General features: G+C 47.2%; 1 protein-coding gene across 2 annotated transcripts in view; it reads right to left on the reverse strand.

The window, feature by feature from the left end:
* Sesn2 (sestrin 2) overlaps nt 1-19298 on the reverse strand; it is a 28535-nt gene extending 9237 nt beyond the window's left edge. The window contains exons 1-2 of one of the 2 annotated variants that reach the window (XM_028888141.2): nt 18904-19298; nt 3213-3278 (exon numbers count right to left, since the gene is read on the reverse strand). In XM_028888141.2, coding sequence (XP_028743974.1) covers nt 3213-3278; nt 18904-18993 — 156 coding nt within the window. In that variant the 5' untranslated portion in view covers nt 18994-19298. The remainder of the gene's footprint in view (nt 1-3212; nt 3279-18903) is intronic. The other variant, XM_028888142.2, reaches the window with a different exon arrangement.
* Between the last annotated feature and the right edge of the window lie 2845 nt (nt 19299-22143).

A 22143-nucleotide genomic window follows, 5' to 3' on the forward strand; every position in this document is an offset into this window, starting at 1 on the left:
GAAACAGGAGAGCATGGGTTCCCTTCTGCCCCATCCAGAGCAACATCTTCCTTGTTCTGTATACATAGTTGTAGTATATAGATATAATAGCAGGAGACTGAACACTGCCATCACATCCAAAAGAGGAAACTGATCAAACACTGATTAGGCAGCTGATATGACTTAGACATGTCTATCGATGTCCAAGTATATGTATTAACTCACTCAATCCTCAAGACAGCTAGGAAATTAGAGTCCAATTTTCTTTATTTTATTTTGTAATGATCCCCCCTTCCCCCCCAATGCTGAGGATCAAACCTAGGGCTTCATGCATGCTAGGCAAATATCCTACCACTGTGCTATGTCCCCAGGCCCTTCCCCCTCCCCACCCCCTTTATTTTATATATTTCAAGACAGGGTTTTTCTGTGTAACCCTTGCTGTCCTAGAACTCATTCTGTAGACCAGGCTGTCCTAGAACTCAGAGATCAGCCTGCCTCTGCCTCCAGAGTGCCTGCCTCTGCCTCCTGAGTGCTCTCTCCTGAGTGCCTGCCTCTGCCTCCTGAGTGCCTGCCTCTGCCTCCTGAGTGCTGGGATTAAAAGTATGCACTACCCCTACCCTCAGTCTCTTCTCCCTTTTTATCGATGAAGATTTAGTGAGAGAAATCAAGAAGAATGGTTGCTGGAGACTGGGGAGTAGCTCAGTGGTAAAATGAATGCTTAGCATGTATGAGGCCCTGGGTTTGATCCCTGGCAATAATAAAAAAAAAAAAAAAAAAAAAGAACGTATAGTTCCTCCTGTCTTCATAAGATTTCTCTTCTAATATGGCAGATGCAGACAGCTATGGAGGGAGACGTGCAGAACTCGTCACAGGCCCCGAGTGTCCTCTCATGTAGAGCTGTTTAACCTCATGTGACTTAAGGATTTAGAGTCTCATGTAGGCCAGGCTGGCCTCAAACTTCTGATCCTCCTGCCTCTGTCTCCCAAGTGGTGGGGTTATAGGCATGCACCACCATGACCATTTTTGTGGCGCTAAGGATCTAAGCCAGGGTTTGGTAGATGCCAGGCAAGCACTCTAGCATCTGCACTGAGCTATATACCACAGCCCCCTTTCCTCCTTTTTTCCTTTTCTTCTATTTTTTTATTGGGGAGCTGGGTACCAAATCCTAGCCCTTGTGCATGGTAAGCAAGTGTTCTACCACTGAGCTGCATCCCAGCCCTGACTGATTCATTCATCTGACAGATAGCTATCCAATTATGAATCTCCTTGAGTGTCTGAACTTGTCCTGCGAGGTGAATACTATTATTTTCCTCCATTAATAGATGAAGAAACCAGATTTGCTTGAAGCCACAGATCTGATAAATGACAGAAACAGGATTCTAATGTAGATGAACTCCAAGGCCTGTTTCTTTCCTTTTTTTTTTTTTTTTTTGGTTAAAATAAGAGTTATTTATAAGTGGAAAAAATAAAATCCAACAACAGCCGGGCGGCGGCGGCGCACGCCTTTAATCCCAGCACTCAGGAGGCAGAGCCAGGCGGATCTCTGTGAGTTCGAGGCCAGCCTGGGCTACCAAGTGAGTTCCAGGAAAGGTGCAAAGCTACACAGAGAAACCCTGTCTCAAAAAACCAAAAAAAAAAAAAAAAAAAAAAAAAAAAATCCAAGAACAATATGTGAGGTTAAAATGCTGGGATACAGATGTAAATACCAGCGGGTGGTTGTTTACCTTACATCACAAAGGAGGAGAAGAGAAGTTAGATGTTTTGTTAGCAGGCCACAAACCATTTGGCCTACATGTAAGACAGCACAAACTCAAGACCAGACTAATCGACACAGTGAGTTTTAGGTAGGCTTAGTAGAGTAAGACCCCATCTCAAAACCAGAAAACCAGGAAACGAAAACTCCATGGCTGTATAACAAATTCCTCTGTATATGTATTCTGAAGGCATTCCCATGTCACCCAAGCACTAGAATGCAAGCTCCACAATGGCAAAGTTGTTTTGTTTTTTTCCCCATACAGGGTTTCTCTGTGTAGCTTTGGAGCCTGTCATGGAACTTGAACTGTAGATCAGGCTGGCCTCAAATTCACAGAGATCCACCTGCCTCATCCTCCCAAGTGCTGGGATTAAAGGCATGCGCCACTACCACCCGGCTATGACAAAGATTTTTGTCTATCTTATTCTCCATCCCTGGTTCCTAGGTCAGCGCCTGATACCAAGTCACAATTGAATAGCTATCTGTTAAATGAGTGAATGAGTGGGACTAGAGATGTGGGCCAGAGTGGGTGGACACCGGCCTAGCATGTGCGGGGCACTAGATTTGACTGTTAGCACAGAGAAAAAGTAAACACATAACAATGAGCTAGATGCAGTGGCCGGCAGCTGTCAGCCCAGCATGAGGGAGGCTGAGGCGGGAAGATCACTCACCGTGAGTGAGGTCAGCCAGGCTACAGAGTTAAGACCCTGTTGCAAAATCAAAATAACAACAGAGTGAAGGATGAACCAATTCTGTAGATGAAAGAAAGATATCCCTGCTGTAAAGAACACAACAAAAACAGGCCTTGAACCATGACCTTGGTTCTGTGGTTGTGTGACCCGAGGGAGCTTGCTTTCCCTTCCCCACGCACCGCTGCCTCCACCCCAGACAGTCTTTCTCCTCATCCCTGATGGAGATGAGGAGCCCATGCTGGCTTCAAACCTATAGCAATCCTCCTGCCTCTGCTTTCCCCAGTACTAGGATTACAGGCATAAGCCACTGTGTCAAGTTAAACCAGTGCTCTGGACACCTGAAAACAATAAGCAGATGCTAATTTTAGAGCATATTTTTTGGTAATATATACACTTTTATAAGTGATCATGGGTCAGATGAGACATGGATATATCTCTTGTCTTATTACGTAGAAAGAAGCACTAGTTTGGGAATCTCAAGTTTGGCTGGGTCACTATCATTTCACACACACAACCCCACCCCAGCCCCAAGGTTTCTCTGTGTAGCCCTGGCTGTCCTGGAACTCACTCTGTAGACCAGGCTGGCCTTGAACTAACAGAGATCCTCCTGCCTCTGCCTCCGGAGAGCCACCACTCCTAGCTTTCAAGAGTTTTTTTTTTTTTTTTTTTTTTTTTTTTTAAATGAAATTAAATAAATCAGGAGTGGGAAAATAAAAGATACTGATCTACCCATGTTCCACAGCTTTTCCTCCGAGGGACCAACGACTCCTACCCCGCTTCAAACTCACCTCCTCCACTGGAATGAAGGCGCTGGGTCCTGGAGGGCCTCGCCGAGCCCGGCCCTCCTGGTGTTCCTATGGAAAAACACATAGTGGTCATTTGGCAGGAGGAGGATGGAGAGGACTGTCTGCCTGCTAGCCTCCTTCTCCAAGTCTGGGACACTGCGTTTCTAAACTACCTTCTTGGTACACCCTGCATGGAGGAGCTGGGGGTAGCATTTAGACCCATTTGGTGAGTAGCAAGTGGGTGAGAGAGCAGGTAAGAGGGCACAGCAAGGCTGACCTGCTCAGAACTCAGCAAGAACCCGGAAACCCTGGCATGGCTGAGTGGGAGTGACCAGAGGAAGGAAATAGTGTCATGTTGCCCGTCTCCAGGAGGCCAGTGTCTTTGCAGTCCTAGAAGCCAAAGGGATGGCTCGGTGGGTACAGGTGCTTGCCACCAAGTGCGAAGACCTGAATTCAATCTCTGGGCACCCATGTGAGAAAGAGACCTGACTCCTACAAATTGTCCTCTGGTCTCCAACACACACACACACACACACACACACACACACACACACACACACACACTGTGATTTATGCACACACCCATTTTGTAAAACATGAGATTAGACCATAAGTGGTCGCACATGCCTTTAATCCCAGCACTGAGGAGGCAAAGACAGAGGATCTCTGAGTTCCAGGCCAGTGAGGGTTACATAGTGAGACAATGTCTGGGCCTCATGGGGAGACCTTTTTAAAATAAGAACCCTTTATATCCAAAGCCAGTTACCACCCTACAGGCTTATGAAGAAGCTTCAATTCTTTTCAAATAGTCAGTTTTCTTACTCTTTTCATTTTTTCTTCAATGCTAAGGACAAACCCAGGCATGACGCTTGGCGGCTGGGCACATTCTACACTGAGCTGCACCTGTCACAGCCCTGCAAGCCGTCTTTTGTTGATCCTTCCCGCCACATCTTCTAGGCTGTCACCACTCTGAGCCTCGCAACTGTCCCTGCCCGCACTACTCTGCCCACTCCTCTCCATCCACTGCCCAGCACCCATCTGATACCCGTAACCAGATGAACTTTCTCAAGTATGAATCTGATCCAGTCACTAAAAACCCAACCTCCCCTTACCAAAGGCTTCCAGATGAATATGTGGTCCAGCCACGTCCCTTTGGAGCTGAACGGCTCTCCCAGTTCTACTGCCAGCTCTACTGCCCATGACCCCACATTCCCCGTGTTTCTGCTTCCACAAGCACTGCCCACTAAGGGCCTCTTTTAAGTTGCTTTGCTCCCACATCACATTTTGTGGCAAGCAGGGCCAGGTCATTCATTCTGCTCTATGAATGAAAACAGAAAGCAGAGTGGCGGGCGGACACGGACACGGACGGACACGGACGGACACACACACACACACACACACACACACACACACACACACACACCCCAAGTGGGGTGTGCAGGCTGGTGGCAGCTATTCTGACCTGAGCTTATTTGAGCCAGAGCCATGTACTCAATGTAGCTGCTTCTCCTGCTCCTAGAGACGAGGTCCAGGAGAACATTCTATTTTCTTGGTTGCTGAATGTCAGCATGGGGCTCTCCATACCAGCCTTGACATAAGTGACCCAAATAACAGTTCTGCCTTCACTACAAAGGGACTGTCCCCCAGACCTTTCTCCTGGCAAGATCCAGGCTTAGTACTTCAGATGTTCAAGGACTCAAAACTATACTCCAGCCTTTTATTCTTTAAGTGGCCAAAAGTCCCCTCAAGGAGAGGCGACCTCTGGGGTCTATGAGATAACAAAAGAGAGAAGTAAGGAGCCTAGAGGCCTAGGTGTGTATACTGGCTCTGCTGCTAATTTGCTGTGTGGTCTGGGAAAGTTATTTAGGCCTCTGAGGTTTGAATCCTGAGGACAGGACAGAAGGGGACTAGGCTGACATACTTTTTTTTTTTTTTTTTTTTTTTCGAGACAGGGTTTCTCTGTGTAGCTTTGCGCCTTTCCTGGAGCTCACTTGGTAGCCCAGGCTGGCCTTGAACTCACAGAGATCCGCCTGGCTCTGCCTCCCGAGTGCTGGGATTAAAGGCGTGCGCCACCACCGCCCGGCTCATACTTTTTTTTTTTAAAGACAGTTTTTCTGTGTAGCCCTGGTTGTGCTGGAACTAACTCGCTTTGTAGACCAGGCTATCCTTGATCCACCTGCCTCTGCCTCTCGAGTGCTGGGATTAAAGTCGGCATGCACCACTAGCCTCCATGCAGGCCTTCAAGGCACACTGCTAAGAGGGAGCAGGCGAGGCTGGGCTGAGGGCACACAGAAACACCACAGTCCCCAAAGCACCCTCCAGCTGCTCCCCTCCTCCCTTCCTTGAGAAAGTGCCCAACAGCTCCGTCTGGGAGATAAGAACTGCTGACTTCACAGCCTGGGCCTCCCTCATCCAGAGGACCTGAGGGCAGATAGCCAAACACCTGTAATACCAGCACTGGGGAGGAGGCTGAGGCAGAGGATCAGGAGTCTGAGGCCACCCTGGGCTACACAGTGAGACGTTGCCTCTAAACAAGCAAACAAAACCATTGGGGGGTATATGTGGAATATGCAAATATTAAAATTCTAAGATGAAAAATTAAAATGAAAAGGAGAAAAAGGAAACCACAGCAGCAGAGGCAGAGAAATAAGGGACTCTGGATGTTCGGGAGACTGCCTTAGGATCATCTGAGTCTCAAGTCTGAGCCAGGAGCCAACAAAGGAAGGAAACCATACCCCTGGGTCTTAAGAGATGGTTCTAAACCCATCAGTATTTCCCAGCAAAATAAATAATAATAATAATAATAATAATAATATCGAGTTGACCAAAGACAGGAGCTTTGGAGGCTGGGACCATAGCTCCTCTGTGGAGTGTTGCCATGGAGGGAGCTGAAAGCACAGCTCAAGCAGCCATGCTGCACAAGGCCCTGGGTTCAAGGCTTAGCACAAATAATAAATAAATAAAAATCGATAGCTCCACTCATCAGTTAACTATGTGAGCCTCAGTTTCCTCCCCCGAATAATGGGACTTGCACTGGGTAGCCACAAGGATTTAATGGGAGGAAGCCACACCATTTACCTCAGCACATCCACCAGGGAGAGCATTAACTTCATTGTTATTCTCTGCCCCAGCGTCCATTAGAATCCCTTTGTGAAGTGGTATATGACAGGAACCAAAGTCCCACCTCCAGCAATCCACAGTGGGGGGTGGGGGGGCGCGGACACTGATGGTGCCATTCAGCGATTACTCTCTCAGGCACAGAGTACAGTGCTGAGTGCTTTCCAGGCAAAATCAGAATTAATTTGTCCATTTGACAATATTTTGGTGACTATATTACAGGCAGTATGAATACAGCTGTGAAAAGACAACGTCCCAGCCAGCTTTCACGTCATTTCAGTTCCCAGGGAGAAAGCAAACACAGGATAAAAAGGTGAAACAGCGTGGTGAGTAATGACGGGGTGGGAGAGCGTGTGTACGTGTACGTGTGCGTGTGCGTGTGCGTGTGTGTGTGATTTTAGTTTAACAGGGCAGGAAAAACCACTGGGGAGGTCGCTGACCTGCCAGGTAGGTTGTGAAGGCAGCAGAGCCTTGTGAAGATGGAGGGGATACTGGAAAGTCCTGAATGCAAGACTACGGTTTGGAATCCATGCCTCCAGTATCCTGAATGCTCCCTTGACCTTGACATGGGGCAAGTCCAGGGGAAGCTGGAGGAGCAGGCTCTCACTGCCAAGAGGTGGCACCATCAAATCAGCCCCCTCCCATTCCTGGGACCGACCGTCAATAACAATGTTGAGTAATAACAGGAGTCGGTATTCCCTGGCTCTACTGGCCCATGCACTGACTTCATGTGTACTAACTGTCAGGATTTGAAGGTAAAAGCTGTAACTAAAACTTCACAGATGAAGGTGCAAGTCACTTCCGGTCCCTCAGCTAGGAAGGAAGTGGAGGGGGAATACAGAGCAGGTTCCTGCCGGCATGGAAGTCATTCCCCATTCTCAACAACCAAGATTTAGGAACCAGCACCCAGGATTAGCCAAGAATGAGAGGCCTCTTATCTGCTTAAGCCTTAGGAATTCACTACCCCCACACCCAACACCCCACCCCCTTCCAGGGGAACTCTTACCTTGAGGGCACAAAGGGTCTAGTGTCCTGTTGTCGATCCTCTGTCTAATACACTAGTCTAACACTAGTCCAGTAGAGCTTTGGGGCCTGGAGCAGCAGGTCAGTGGTAAGACTATTTTCTACTCTTTTGTTTGTTTGTTTGTTTTGGTTTGGTTTTTTTGAGACAGGGTTTTCTGTGTAACAGCCTTGGCTGTCTCTCTGTAGACCAAGCTGGCCTTGAACTCACAGAGACCCACCTGCCTCTGCCTGGGATAAAGACATGCATCACCACTGCATGACTCAACAAATAACTCTTTAAAGAGTACAGGGGCGGCCGGGCGGTGGTGGCGCACGCCTTTAATCCCAGCCTGGTCTACCAAGTGAGTTCCAGGAAAGGCGCAAAGCTACACAAAGAAACACTGTCTCGAGAAAAAAAAAAAAAGAGTACAGGGGCTGGAGAGATGGCTCAGCAGTTAAGAGCACTGGCTGTTCTTCCAGAGGACCTGGGTTCAACTCCCAGCACCCACATGTTAGCTCATAACTGCCTCTAACTCCAGTTCCAGGGAACATGTCACCTTCACACGGACACACATGCAGGCAAAACACAAATGCACATGAAATAAAAATAATAAATCATTTTTAAAAAGAAGAGAAAAAGAAAGAAAATGCCTCTATCAGATTGGCCCATAGGCAAGTCTGTGGGACATTTTCTTAAAAAAAAAAAAAGTACAAATGGAGCTTTCTACATGGGGGAATGTTTTGCATCTGTTCTGTCTCATACACACGGTGGTCTTCACCCCAAGCATTTGAAATATGACTACAACAAAAATCTCTAATTTTTGCTTAACAATCTGAATTTAGCTTAATTAGTTATTTTTTGAGACAAAGGTTTTTTTGTTTGTTTGTTTGTTTTGTTTTTTTCCGGAGCTAAGGACTGAACCCAGGGCCTTGTGCTTGCTAGGCAAGTGCTCTACCACTGAGCTAAATCCCCAACCCCTGAGACAAAGTTTTGATATGTAACTTTTAAAACTTTCAATCCCCCTGCCTCTACACCACACTAATTCTAAATTTTGTTTTGTTGTTCTGCAGGCAGGGGTGGAATTCATCCTGCAGATGTGAACTCAGAGCAAGACTCCTAATTTAGCCTCCTAGATGCTAGGATTACAGATGTGTGCCACCATGCCTGGAGTTACCAGCTCTAAATTTTGTCAGATGTGGCTGGGGGCTGCCTGCCATATTGAAGTGCACACCTGAGGAAGGCGTGATTCCGCCTTAGAGACAAAGACAGGGAAACCCAGAGGGGCAAGTCACCAGTGGCGGCAGGAACAAAGAGGTTAGATGGCTCTCCGGGAGGACTCTCTAGGGGGTTTTTAGAGCCTTGGTAAAAGGGACTACCCCCTCAGGCAACACCCCCTGGCTCCTAATTCAAGTTCTAGCTAGATAGTAACTTTGGATGTTTTGTGAGGGTGTGAGGATCCTGTCGCTCTCACTTTTCTGATGGGCTGTAATGGTAAGGAGTATACTTTTGGTAATGACAGCTTGGATTTATGGGGTGTTCAACTCCCAGAAATGCTTCAGTTTCAAGTCTCCAAATCCTATTGAGGTTTGCAGAGGAGGCCGAGGATTATTGGCTATTGGTGTTGAGGAAACTGAGGAATAAGTAGATTAAGAGACTTGTCAGGGCACGAAGGTTAAAACAGCACAATGGATCTCAGATTTCAGGGTCCCATCCTAAATGCCACCCTGGGCCTGGCTGCATCATTTATAGAGAGAATTTGGACAAAGGACAAAGAATGGGAAGTGTAGGTAGGGGCCTAGACACAGAAGCCTTAGAAACAGCAGGAGCCCCGTGTTCTGGGGATGTCTGACAGCTCCTGGGCCAGCCCCACTCACCAGGAGTGAGGTCATGTGGTGGCTTGTCTGTCAGTCCTCACTTGTTCGGCTACCCTCTCCTCTGATCTGGAGCTTGCCATATTGTCTAATTACATGGTCTTAAAGGCAGCCAACAGCATAGGGATGTGTAAGAGACTGGAGATGACAGTGTACATCGGAGCCAGGCTCCATGAAGACAAAAGATAATGGTGATGAGCATCAGGGAGCTGTAGATGAAAGCCTCTCTCTACAACAAAAAAGAACAGGGATTTCTGCTGTTAGTGCTTTGTGACTCCTGTGTCCTGAGCAAAGGATATGAGGCCCTGCTGCTCACTCAGGCCCTCTTACTCCACAGGACAGGCAGAATGTGGGTCATGTCCCTGATAGTGGGAGACACTGTGGAAAGGCTTCAAAGCAGACAGAACTAGTCCAGATGAATGAAAAATTGGGACAGTGGTGCCCAGAGCAGCAGCAAGAAGGACATGTGCAAAAATGCAGAGATCAGAAAGAAGTGTGCAAAGGGTGCAGAGGCCTCAGCATTATGTATGACTGGGAACAAAATAAACTCTCTAAGGGTTACCATAATTTGTCCTAGATCAAAAGGATTTCCTGACACATAGTGAAAATGAGGAGATCACAGAGCTGGCTACACCACAAAGAGAGACACACAGACACACAAACCACACCAGAGGAGACATACCAGTGTGTGGCTATATCCTTATTCCTTTCTAAGACAGAAATGTGACTAACAGAGGTCTTCTAAGCCCAGCCTAGCAACCACCTCAACACAGGCCTGTGGACATCCCCAGCCTCCACCCACTATAACTGTCCTCCTCAGAGTCCTGCACCATGGTACAAGACTCCATGCCCACAATGAGAACTTTTTTATAAAGGCTGGTAGCTTGAAGAAACTAATGGCCAGTGTTTCTGTCTTCCCACATTACATCATGACTGATGTGAGTCAGCCATTCTTACAAAGACTTCACGTTGAAAGTCCATTTCATACCTCTTTTGACATCACGGGAGAGAGCATGACCCAAAGAGTGACACCACCAAGTGTCAGCTGGGAGAGAGCCTCTCCAGTGGCCTCCACCTACTGACCAGCATCTCTAAAGAAAGTCCTGAATTTTCTGGCCAACCCCTGTGTAGTTTCTCGGGCTGGAAAAGCACAGAGTGAACAAACATCTCATCTGAGCTAGAGATGATCTGAGCCGGGACAGTAGAGACGGCCATGGCTCCTTCTTCAGAGGCAGTGCAACAGATGCTGTCGAATCTCTGGATGACTCCTGCTTCATGAGTGCTCTGCGTTATCCAGAACTGGCTGTCTGTCCATCTCTCAGCACCTGGCTACAGTAAACAAGCCTTCATTTAGTGTGCAGTAACCTGACTGTGCTCTGAAAGATGACTTTCTAGCCAGAGTCAGAGTAGGTATTCAGAGGGAGGGCTGTGGAAGTCCATTGCTGCCTTCTGGTTCTGCACCAAGGAAAGCTGAATCATGGAGGAGCTGGCATCCTTAGAGGGTGACAAGCCCTCTTCCTCTCCAAGGTCCTGAGTATGCTGTGCTGGCCTGTTCATGCTACCATTGATGAAGCCTGTGAGGCTGACTGGGAGCCCTTTGAGATCTCAGGTAAGAACCCAGCCAATGCTTCAGCTGAAAATATCCCCATCCACAGTTCCCTGTGGGTTGTCCCACAGTTCAGCAAGATGGTTTGGTGGGGAAAAGCAAGTAAAGTACCTGCTGCCAAGCCATCTCCACCTGAGCACTGTCCTATGCAGCATGTGGTAGGAGAGAACTGACTCCTACAAGTTGTCCTCTGTCTTCCACATCTGCTCCCCTGCCACAAATTTTAAATTAAATTATTGTAAATTTTATTACAATAAATTATTAAATAAATGTAATAAAAAGTATTGGTAAAACAGCACAATAAAAGCTGCCTGACAAAACAACACACCCAGACGTGCAGATCGGGAAGCCACTCCATCTGAAGTGTGTGATGGCCACATCCCAGGGCCCATCTGGTATGCAGGTCCACTGACTACAATGGGAGAAATGGAGCAAAAAGCTGTAGAAACCAGAAAAAGCAGCTGGCCAGGTCAGAGACAGCTATAGCAGAACTGCTGGTGGTTGCTGGGATATTTGTGTATGTCGGGGAGAAAAATGCATGATAAATCACAGAATTTAGTTATTAAATTTCTGTTTCTCAAAACAAAAACAAAAGTGATTGTAAGCTGAGAATCAAGATGCTAACACTACACAAAGGAAGTGACTACAAATTCTAACATGCACAACATGTGTTGTAAAGATTTGATCATCCACAGTTTTGAGCCAATTTCTGTTGCTATTACAAATAATATAATTAGGCTGGCATTTGTAAATAAAAATAGATGTATTTGACTCAATTTTGCAGGCTGAATGTTACAGCAGCATTGCTGGCCCTTGTGAGGAGCCCACTACCCTATCATATCAAAAGTGGCAGCATCACAGTATCCCAGTGAGAATCTGTGAAAGAAAGCAATCAAATGCTCAGATGGGTCAGAAAGAGGCTCTTATTAATTGTTCTGCTGAGAACGAACTTAGGGCCCAAGAAATTACATTAATCCTGCCCAAGGATACCCACTATGATCTCTCAGTCTACCTTATCCTTAAAGGTTCCACCGCCATGGCCACAATGGGGACAAGCCCCATCAAAAGCATAGCACACAAGTGCAATGATGTCACGGAGGCTACAGACCTGCTAAACAGCCTGGAGCATCTCCTTCAAAAGGAGCTATTTTGAGGCCAAACCCCACCCCCTCGGCACTGGTGTGGGTTTCTAAGGTGGGGCAACTTTGAGGGGATCAATATTCACTTCTAATTCAACACATGCTTTTTCAATTTCATCGTTTCTTGTAAATTCCAGTGATGAAGAAATGCTCCTCCCAGGAGCCGAATCTCACAGTTAAATGAGGCCAGTTTAATATGCCTGTTATCAGATGCTTCAAACAGAAAAGCCAATTAAGGTAATTTAAATAATGCTTAGTTTTTACTCAAGCCACTAAGTAACAGCAAAGCTTTTGAGCACTCATTCGATGAAGCCCATGTCATTTGTGTTGGTTTTGAAAATGCAAGTGTGAATGTAAATTCAGTTAAATCCCCAACAAGGCTGATACAATCTTTTGTTTTTCTAATGATGACACAAAAATAAACAGTGGGGCTGGGGCATTATGGTAAAACGTCCATTGTTATGAGTGATGCGTGGGTGATGTAACTTTAACTGAGAGGTAAAAAGCCGCTAGATACAGAGAATTACAAAGATGTTTACATCTACAACCTAGTAGCCATTCTAAGGGTTACTTAATAGGGCAAGGTGTGTTCTTCCTGCGTGTCAGCCATCTCGAGCACAGCTGTAGTAGTTTGTGAGTACCAAGTTTGGCAAGTCCTCGTTACAAGTAAAAATACTTGCACGCTGATCGCTAAAGGGGGTTGCATGCATAATTTAGCTAAAGTGCGACAGATGGTCTTAGTAGTTGTCAAATTGGCCTATGATTGAGTCAATATAAAATAAAACAGCTGAGTAACTGGCCGTGGGAGGCCAGGCAGGAAGTTACCCCGGTGGGAGTGACTAACAGAGGAGGAAGGAAAGTTAATCAGGAATCAGGGAAGGATAAGGAGTCACTGAGGCCCACTGCCACCGGAATAAGACGAAGGGAGTAATGGAAAGGATGCACGGCAAAGGCACAAAGCCAGATGGTCAGGAGAGGTCACTAGATTGTGCAGGATAGAGTGAATGATTGAGAGTTGTAAGAGTAAACATAACAGTTAGCAGCAAAGCCTGCCTGGCCATAAATGTCTTGTAAGAACAGTATAGACGCTCTCTGTGTGTTTACTTTGGAGAGTTGGTTCTAGAAAAAGAGATGGGCTCGATGTTGGACTAGACAGGTGGGAGATGCAAACGTGAACTCCAGAATTACCCGTGCTCCAACTGGTCCTCCAATTTGGACGTATTCGCTATTTTGTACCACGCCAGCAAGATTAAGGACTTAATTTTCCATTCGCAATCAAGCAGATAAGATATAGCCTAGAACAGTCAATTTTTTCTATTGTGAGAAAGTATTGATATTCAATTTCATATACAACTAATTGAAAACACATTGCACATCATTTTAGTTTGTGCAATGCCCGAAAGAACAAAAAAGAGCCAGCACAGTGTAAGTGACTCCAGCCCATAGAGAGCAAGAGAACTCAGATTCAAAATTGCTTTTGGGGGAAGAACTGCGTTTGTGACCAAATGTTCCCATATAGCTTGTATTTAATTGACCATATGTATACTAAGTATCAAGTAGAATGAAATTCAAGAAGCCTTGTGGGCCGTGTTATAAATCCACAGAGGAAGTCTCTGGGACACAGAACCTGTGAAATATCTGGTGAAATATTGGCACCTTGATAACAATGATGACAAGAAGAGTTTTCTCCTCTCTACAGAACTGACTGGATCAGACCTCACTGGATACATTCCTTGATTGCCTCACTCTACAGAGCAGATGCCATTCAAGTCATCAAAAACTCAGATTATTAGCCAAGAATGTCTCTTAAAGAAAGAGTCCAGGCAGCTTCAGGAACATATGAAACTAATAAAGAAGTCAGGCAGGGTAGTGCACATCTGTATTTCCAGCTCTTGGTAAGCAGGAACAGGAGGATCATGAAGGAAGACCAGCCATTCCTATAGAGCAAGATCCTATCTCTAAATAAAGAAAACCCAAAACATATACCAGCGGACTGGAGAGATGCCTCATTGGTTAAGAGGCATTTGTTGCTCTTGTAGAGGATACAGGTTCAGTTCTTAGCACCCAACATTAGGCTCACAAACTTCTGTAACTTCGCCCGCCTAAGGGGATTTGACGCCCTGCCTTTGGCTCCTCTGCGGGCACACTGCACAAATGTGGGACACATGCAAAAAGGTTTTCTGTCACTCGATAATAGTTGCTCCACCAATGCAGTAAGCCAGATCAAGCTGAACTGAAAAAGCAAAAGAACAGGTATATTTGAGCAAAGCAACTCCTGGTTGAGTCCTCCAGCCCCAGAAATGTGGGCCAGAGAAGTCATGTGACCAAATTAAAGCAGGCAGCTATACCCTGTAGGGTGAGGGGGTGATGACGTGTCCTCCACAAGCTGGGTTTGTGTCCAAGTATGGTCAAAAGCTGACCACTTCAGGAAGGGACTTGGATGCTAGCAAACTTCAGGGGAGTAGCTTGCCACAGCGTGCCAGAATGGGTACCTGGGCTCCTTGGCACCTTTTCTTGGAGATTCTCTGAGAGAGTGGGGTTTGGAGAGAGATGAATGGGGCTTTCCAGATCAAGCAGGACAATGAGGAGAGGTGTCCAACTGAACATATACATGCAGGCAAATATTCATACAAAAAATTTTTATAATTAAAAGATAAAAAAATAATAAATAAATTAATTTAAAAATAAAAATAAGATATATAATTACAAACTAATTAATTAATGATTGATTGTGATTAATTAATTATTAAAAGATAAACCTCAAGATGATGTATCCTCCTGGTATATCCTATCCACATGCTTCTAGGAGCAAATAAAACTAAACCCTCTAAAGAATGTAATATTGAATATTACTATTCAGCTTATACTCACTTCTTAATGTCCAGAACTCAATGCAAAGATGTGTTTTTGCTTTGTTTTTAATGACAGAAAGTGTTATTTTTATTTATTTTTTTAGAAAGTATTTTGATATTTATATATTTATTTTTTAGCTGGTAGGGGTGTACTCAGTAAGTAAGAGCACTTCTTTCAAAAGCATGAGGATCCAAGTACAAATCCCCTTCAACCACATAAAGTGAACTAGGCATGATTGAGCATGCCTATAACCCCAGGGCTGTGAGGGACTGGAGAAAGGATATCGCTGAGAGATTGTTGGCTGCTCAGATTACTCCAGGTCCTGTGCGAGGACCCTGTCTCATGGGGATAAGGTAGAAAGTGAGAGCAGGACACCCAAAGTCTTCCTCTGACTCTGGGAGCACAATGAGATGATCCGTATAACTCCCCACACATACTATGTGTGCATGCAACTACATCACTATACCACCACGACCAACGAACCAATCCACGCCACACAAACCACCACCCTGCCTACATTCTCATTTTCTAGACGGCTGTGAGAGCATGGTTCATGGTTACAAGGCAGTGACTTTGTTCTTCATACGATCAGATTCAAGTTCGCCCAGTCACCATACATGGAGTATGCATCACCAAACCTTGTCCTGAATCATAATCAGATCCCAGGGAGTATTGGCCATCTGTGGGCCTGCGTCTACATGGTACAACAGACCCTGTATAGCATCAAACATCATGAAACTAGTAAAAATTACATACACTTTTAAGTGATGCTCAGGTTAGTGGTTGGAGCGAGTGTGTTAAAGCGGCAACACTCAAGATGACAGGCAGGCAGATTTTTGAGTTCTAGGACAGCTTGATCTTCAGAGTGAGTATCGACAGGGCAGTCCAGGGGGCTAACACAGAAAACTCCTGGTCTCAAAAAAAAAAAAAAAAAAAAAATACGCGGCTGGAGAGATGGCTCAGAGGTTAAGAGCACGACTGCTCTTCCATAGGTCCTGAGTTCAATTCCCAGCAACCACATGGTTGGCTCAACACCATAACTGTAATCGAGATCCTGGCCCCCTCTTCTGTATCATACAGTATAATAATCTAGTTTAAAAAAATTAATATATATCATCATCATCATATTCTTGAAAACGACATGCTGTATATCACATATGTTCGCCGCCTTACCCCACATGCCCAGACTTGTTAAAGAAAGTGAATTTTTTTTCTCCAGCTTTTACTGAGTCTTCATGATCCAATAAAATGGGTCAACGTTTTAAGCCCTTACAACGCCGGTATGTATCGGGGAGCTTGTTTACGTTTGCGAAAGTGACCACCCACCCATCGCGAGTTTCATTTCCTCTGTATCAAGTACACTTCACGTGCTGCATCTGTGGGGAGCCAATACCTGTTTTATGTAGTGACATATCTGAGATCCTCTGTGGGAACTTCAGCTCTACGCATGGGTGCTCGTGGACGTGACCACGTGGGTGCTTCTCTAAATAAGGTGTACGCAGCGTGCTGTAGATGATCCGCCTGCCCTCTGCCTCTCAAATGCTGGGATTAAAGGCTGTGGGCCACACCACCACTTCCAGCTCTCGAAAGATTTGTCTTGTTGTTTCTTCTGACGCGCAGTACACAACAGGCATTGTAGATTGAGAATTTCTAGAGCGCAGTTACACTCGGTCCCAGAGAGCACTTAGCTTTTCCTGAGCTCGAATACTAACACTTATTGCTCTGTTCTGGATCTTTATTCTTTTCTATGCATCCTCTTGTCTTTCTGTCTTGATGTCCAAATGAGGGGAGGCTACTACTAGTACTATAATAAAGCATCTCGAGAGATGTTGAGGGGAGCACCATGTGAGATGAGAATCTCACAAAGGAGAATACAATTTGATGTGTATGGTCGATCCTAGAGGTGGTGATGTATAGAGTAATTGTGGTTGGTCATCACATATGATCCATTTTAAAAGACTTACCGAGGCCAGACTTGCATTCTTTGTATATTCACTCACAGGTGAGATCAACCCTTGTGCTCTCCACACTACACAACTGCTGGTGGTATTCTTTGCGCTGGAGGCTGTCATCCATTTCCTCTACCAGGCAGCCCATCCTCACCACTCGACATTCCCAATCCCTCATACTGCTCTTCTGTAGTCTCACACCAATACTCAACCGACCTTAGTAGTATAGTGATTTGAGTGTAGTCCGCTCTGCGCTGACTTAGCACTGTGGGCGCACCGCACGCACTGAGGGTGACGAGCGTCTCTCTCTAGTAGGACTCATCCGCAGACGACAGTATATATACAGAGATTACTTACGAGGTGGAGTCACCGTTCCTATATAAGCGTCACTTTGGAAGTGGGGGAGGATATCAGGGAGAGAGGCCAAACAGAGGGGCGCACTGTCTGCTCGTAATGCACAGTAGAGAGCAAAGAGTCGTTAGCATCTCCCTTAAAATGCCAATGGCATGTTTCCCCTGGCTTCATGCAGATGACAAAGTTCAGTAAATCTGTATCACAGGCACATCGCAGTTCACTTTGCTGAGTGAGCTCTGAGGTTATTTGTTCAAAGGGTGGAACATTTGTTCAAATCAGTCCTCTTAAGACGCACTCTTACCATCAATCCTATGCAAAGAAGACCTGGCAGTCAAAGTGATCGCTTGGCCAAGATAACCCCGCAAGGAAGTGGTGGGTGGGACTAGAAGCCAGCACTCACCCAATGCTCAGGTGCTCCCACTAAAGGTGTTCACAAAGCTGACAGACAAAAGTGACCAGAAAAGGATGGGCAGGAGCGAGGGGTCGTTTCTTTCTTTTTGAGAAAGCAGAGGGAAATGAGCTTTAGCCAAGGCTACCAGGCAGTTTGGTAGAGAGCAGCCATCCCCTGGGTGGTGGTCTGAATGATAATGGCCCGAGAGGGGTCGTTTCTTCACACAGATTCCTAAATCATTTGGAGGAACCACCCACCACCGATGGAGAACCTCCAGAAATGACACTCCACAGACATGGGCAGAGATTGTCTTAGGGTCACGCACACACTTGAGGACCAGCACTCTACCCACCAGCACTCTGCCAGCTCTGTCAACACGCCTTCCACACTGTTCTAGACTTAGAAAAAACCAAAACAAAAACAGTATCTTCTGCAGTGCCAAGCGTTCTCCAATATCCTCGACATACACAGGCAAAGGATGAGGGTTAAGTCAAAGAAGCCTCTCTCTCGGGCCCTTTTGGGCTTCAATGTTCTCATTCTGTAAAATGGGGCTCAGTACAGTTTGTATTCGCTGTCTTGTCAGACAAAACCTGTACCCTGGCATATAGTAGGCTCTCCATAAATAATAGACGGCGGCGTTCATTGTCGAGTCTGCCGGGAGGAAAAGGGGGCTTTATAACAGCATTATACCTTCTCTCCCTGCTAAGTCCCTCTATTCTCTGAGGAGACAGCAAAACAAACTTTGAGGACCCCAGAACATTTTAATAGGAAGCAGCCTGAGACTTGTTGGTCTTCGGGAGTCGGGACCAAGGGTTATCCGCTTTCTCCCCCAGCTCTGGCCGCTGCCGCCGAGGATCAGGCGGCCAGCCAAATCCCTAAAGCACTCCGGCCAATTTCAAGATCGGAGGTGCAGGTGGGGACTGGGGAAGGAGATAGATCTTCGCTGGCCGGTCCCAGATAGGCTCAGTCCCTTTTCATTTCGCGGTCGGTGCAGAAACCGATCCTAGAAAGAGCTCCTGGCCCGCCTGCCCCCACCCAGAGGAAGGGAATCTGCGGAAGGAGGCGGGGAGGAGGAGTGGTCGGGTCTCTCCGGCCGGGATTTGCCTGGACTTGAAGACGCTCGCTCCACCAGAGCACAAACCCAGTGAGCCACGAGGAGGCGTCCCCTCTCATTGGCCGGGAGTCCGAAGGAGCCACGGAGGGCTCCGCAGCCCTCTCCCCCCCGGGGGGGGATAGCGAGGGCAAAGGGAGAGGAGGGGGAGAGAGACCGGAGGCTGCAGTTGATGCAACCTTAGTGCTAGCTTACGTGCTCCCAGACCCTAAGCCCGGTGGGAACACCAGACTTAGCTCGGGACAGCCCGAGGCTCGGCTGTGGCTGGAGAAGAGCCGGTGTCGCCCGGCGGCTGCTTACCTCTCGGGTCCCGGGGCCCGCGACGCCGCCCCTGGCGAACGGCAGGTAGCCCTTGATCTCGGCACGGCACTCGGAGTCCGCAACGATCATGGTGTGCGTCAGGACCCAGCCGCGGCTCGTCCGCGCCCGGGGCACCCGAGGGGGTCTGGGGCGGGCGCTCGCAGGAGGCCGGGGCTAGGGGTCGCCGGGGAAGCTCGAGAACCCCGGGGTGTCTCTCGGGATGCCGAGAACCGGCGCTACCACGCTGGACACTCCTTCCAGCGCGGCTTGGGGAACTGCGGCCGGCCTCGGAGGCCTGAGGTTGGCCGCGGCGCGGGGGTTTTCACGGCCCTGAGTGCCTCGGAAGTCCGCAGTGGCCAGCGCTGCTCGCGAAGCCGGCGCTCCTCAGCATCCCCACCGCGGAACTGCCAGCGCTCACCGGGCTCTGTCAGCCCGCTGCGGTCCCTGGAGGAGGGCGGGGACAAAAAAGCCCCACGGAGCAGCCAATCAGATGCCTGTTTCCCGGGGAGGCGGGGCCGACACCGCCCTCCGGAGCCAACCGTCTCTCCAATCAGCATCGAGAAGCACCCGGGAACTCTGGGAGCTGTAGTTGGCCTCGCACAGATGCTGCAAACTTTTGCAAGAAGGGGTTAGTCAGACCTCTGGCAATACCAGATGAGAGTGACAGCCCAGGGAGTCATTAGGGCTGCGTGATGAAACGGGACTTCACTGGGCTGGGCCAGACAGCCAGGTGTGAAATCCCTTCCGAGTAAGTTCTTCAGCTTTCCAGTTCCTGGAGGGACTGGTTAGGGCTGCAGAGAGCCCTAACCACATCCAGTTCTAATTATAGATCAAATACCACACATTTGAAGGCCGAGAGCCACCACCCTGTCCCCTCAGGTCTTGAGGAATCTGCACCTTCAGAAGCACTAAACCAAGGAAATCACCCGCTTTATTTGCGGAGTCTCTGGAAAAGCCCTCCTTGAAAAAATACCCCTGGCAATCTCAAATTTAATCTCAATCCTAGAGCTACAATTTCCCCTTTTCTACTCTGTCTGGGTGCCTTCACTCTTGTCTTCCACCCTCCAGGCACTCCTGGGAACTTTGTAACGTGGGTGTTTGCCTGGGTCTCTTCTCACTTCTCCCTCTGGCCACTCCTCTTCTGACTCCTTTTTTCTTTTTTCCCTTTCATTCCCTAAATGTGGGTGCTCCCCTAGTTCCTGTTTTTATCCCTCCTTTTTTCTAGGCACTCACCCTCATCACTTCTGGCATTTACCTCTCCTTTTTCAAGGAGACTGGCTCTTCCACTTTAAGCTGGATACATCCATTCACTATTTTTCTTCAGGCCTCTCTCTCTCTCTTTTTTTTTTGGTTTCAATTTGAGTTCTCTTTATTCTGGTCAAGGAGTCCTGGACAGGGCCAGAGCTGCCTGGTCCTTTCAGACCCCCTCTGAAATAGTCTGAGTTTAGGCTTATGATACCAACAACGGTCTTCCCACTCTGTCTAATGTCTTTCTAGCTGCGGTGGAGAAGGCAGTTTGCCCACCCACTCCTGAGTGCCCCAAGCACTTGGGCTGGGCCTTTTTCTCTGCATTTTAATATTTTTCACGCTTTACCCTACATTATCACTTTCTGTATATTTGTTTTCTTTTAAATTTTCTATTATAAACTTGTTTGAGGGCAGGGTCCATATTTTGACATCTTTTCCAGCTCCTTGCGCCCATCCCTGCCACAATGTCCTTCTAGTAATAGACCTGAATGTCCCTTTGGGTTAAATTCTCTTCTAAACAACTCTATAGCAGATTCAGCTTTCATTTTAAAAATATAGACTCTGTGGGCCAATCCTGTGGTACAGGATTTAATTAGGATCCCAAGGCCTTGGGTTCTATTCCCATTACCATGCAGACACACAAACAAAAATAATTATAATGGTAATGGCCAAATTAAAAAAAAAAATCCAGTGGTATTTCATCAGCTATCAAATAAAGCTGACCCTAAAGGGCTGCCAAGATAGGTTTCAACCCCTTCTGCAGTCTTGTCTGTCACACTCAGGACCCTTCAACTTCTCCCTACCCTCTGCGAGTTCCACCCATTGAGGCTATATGGAGAATCCAGGGCCTTCATCCTGTTTGTGGCCCAAACAAAGCCTCCGAGATGCCTCTTCTCCCAAAAGCCTTCTTCAGCTCTGCTGAAAGTCAGCCTGCGCACTCAACACCTTCAGCCTCCTTCTAGCCCTGTTTTCCAAATGCACTGAGCTTCCTTAATGTGTTTACTAGTCTCACTGCTTCCTTCCAGTCAATGGGCTGTGTCACCAGCCCCTCACACAAAGCGAGGACACTTCAGTTTAGAAGGGTAAAACTGATTGTCTAGGTCACGAAGCATCTTCTTTTGACTGCATTAAGCTGTGGGAAAAAACCTGCTGGCAGTGGTGGCACACACCTTTAATCCCAGCACTTGGGAGGCAGAGGCAGGTGGATCTCTGAGTTTGAGCCAGCCTGGTCTACAGAGCAAGTTCCAAGACAGCCAGGACTAAACAGAGAAACCCTGTCTGGAAAAACGAAACAAACAAACAAGCACTCATTTAAGGCAGGAATCATATCTATCTCTGTATCTCTCATCCCACTGGCTTGTGTATTTAATACTTTTTTTCTGTGCTGGGGATCAATCAGAGTTGCATACATGCTAGAATGTGCTCCTCCACTGAGCTACCCCTCCATCCCCCAAGTACATATTTTTGAGTGACTATCAGTTGTTGTCTTCACAAGAATAATCCTTTAACGAAGGTGGGCACAGTGGTCCATTCCGGTAATCCCAGCAGAGACACATGAAGAGACCCTGTCTAAAAATAAGAGGACACTGACTTTCTGATCTCCAGAGATGTGATTACAGGCTGCACTTCCAAGGACAATGATTTCGTGGAGGAAAATCAGAAGACACTAGTAGTCTAAAGTGGATGATCTTTTGTGACCCAGCTTCCAAAGAATGAATGCAGAGGAGATGTAGGCTTTGAACATTATTCAGCTCTGCCAACGAGAGTCCAGGATACACCCATTCTCCCATTATAACTCTCACCACCACTTCCTCAAGTGGATTTTAGGTCCCCATTTGGCAGAGGGCAAAACTGAAGTGCTCAAAAGGTGTGCTGGCCCAGGTCAGGTGGCTTAGCAGTCTGCAGAGTGCTCAAAGGCAGCATGACGTCATAGCAGAAACTGCCACACCAGCGATGAGAGAAGGCTGGGAATATCTGAGAGGCAGGCTGGCA

This window comes from Peromyscus leucopus, chromosome 2, assembly GCF_004664715.2.
Source record: "Peromyscus leucopus breed LL Stock chromosome 2, UCI_PerLeu_2.1, whole genome shotgun sequence".
Lineage (NCBI taxonomy): Eukaryota > Metazoa > Chordata > Mammalia > Rodentia > Cricetidae > Peromyscus > Peromyscus leucopus.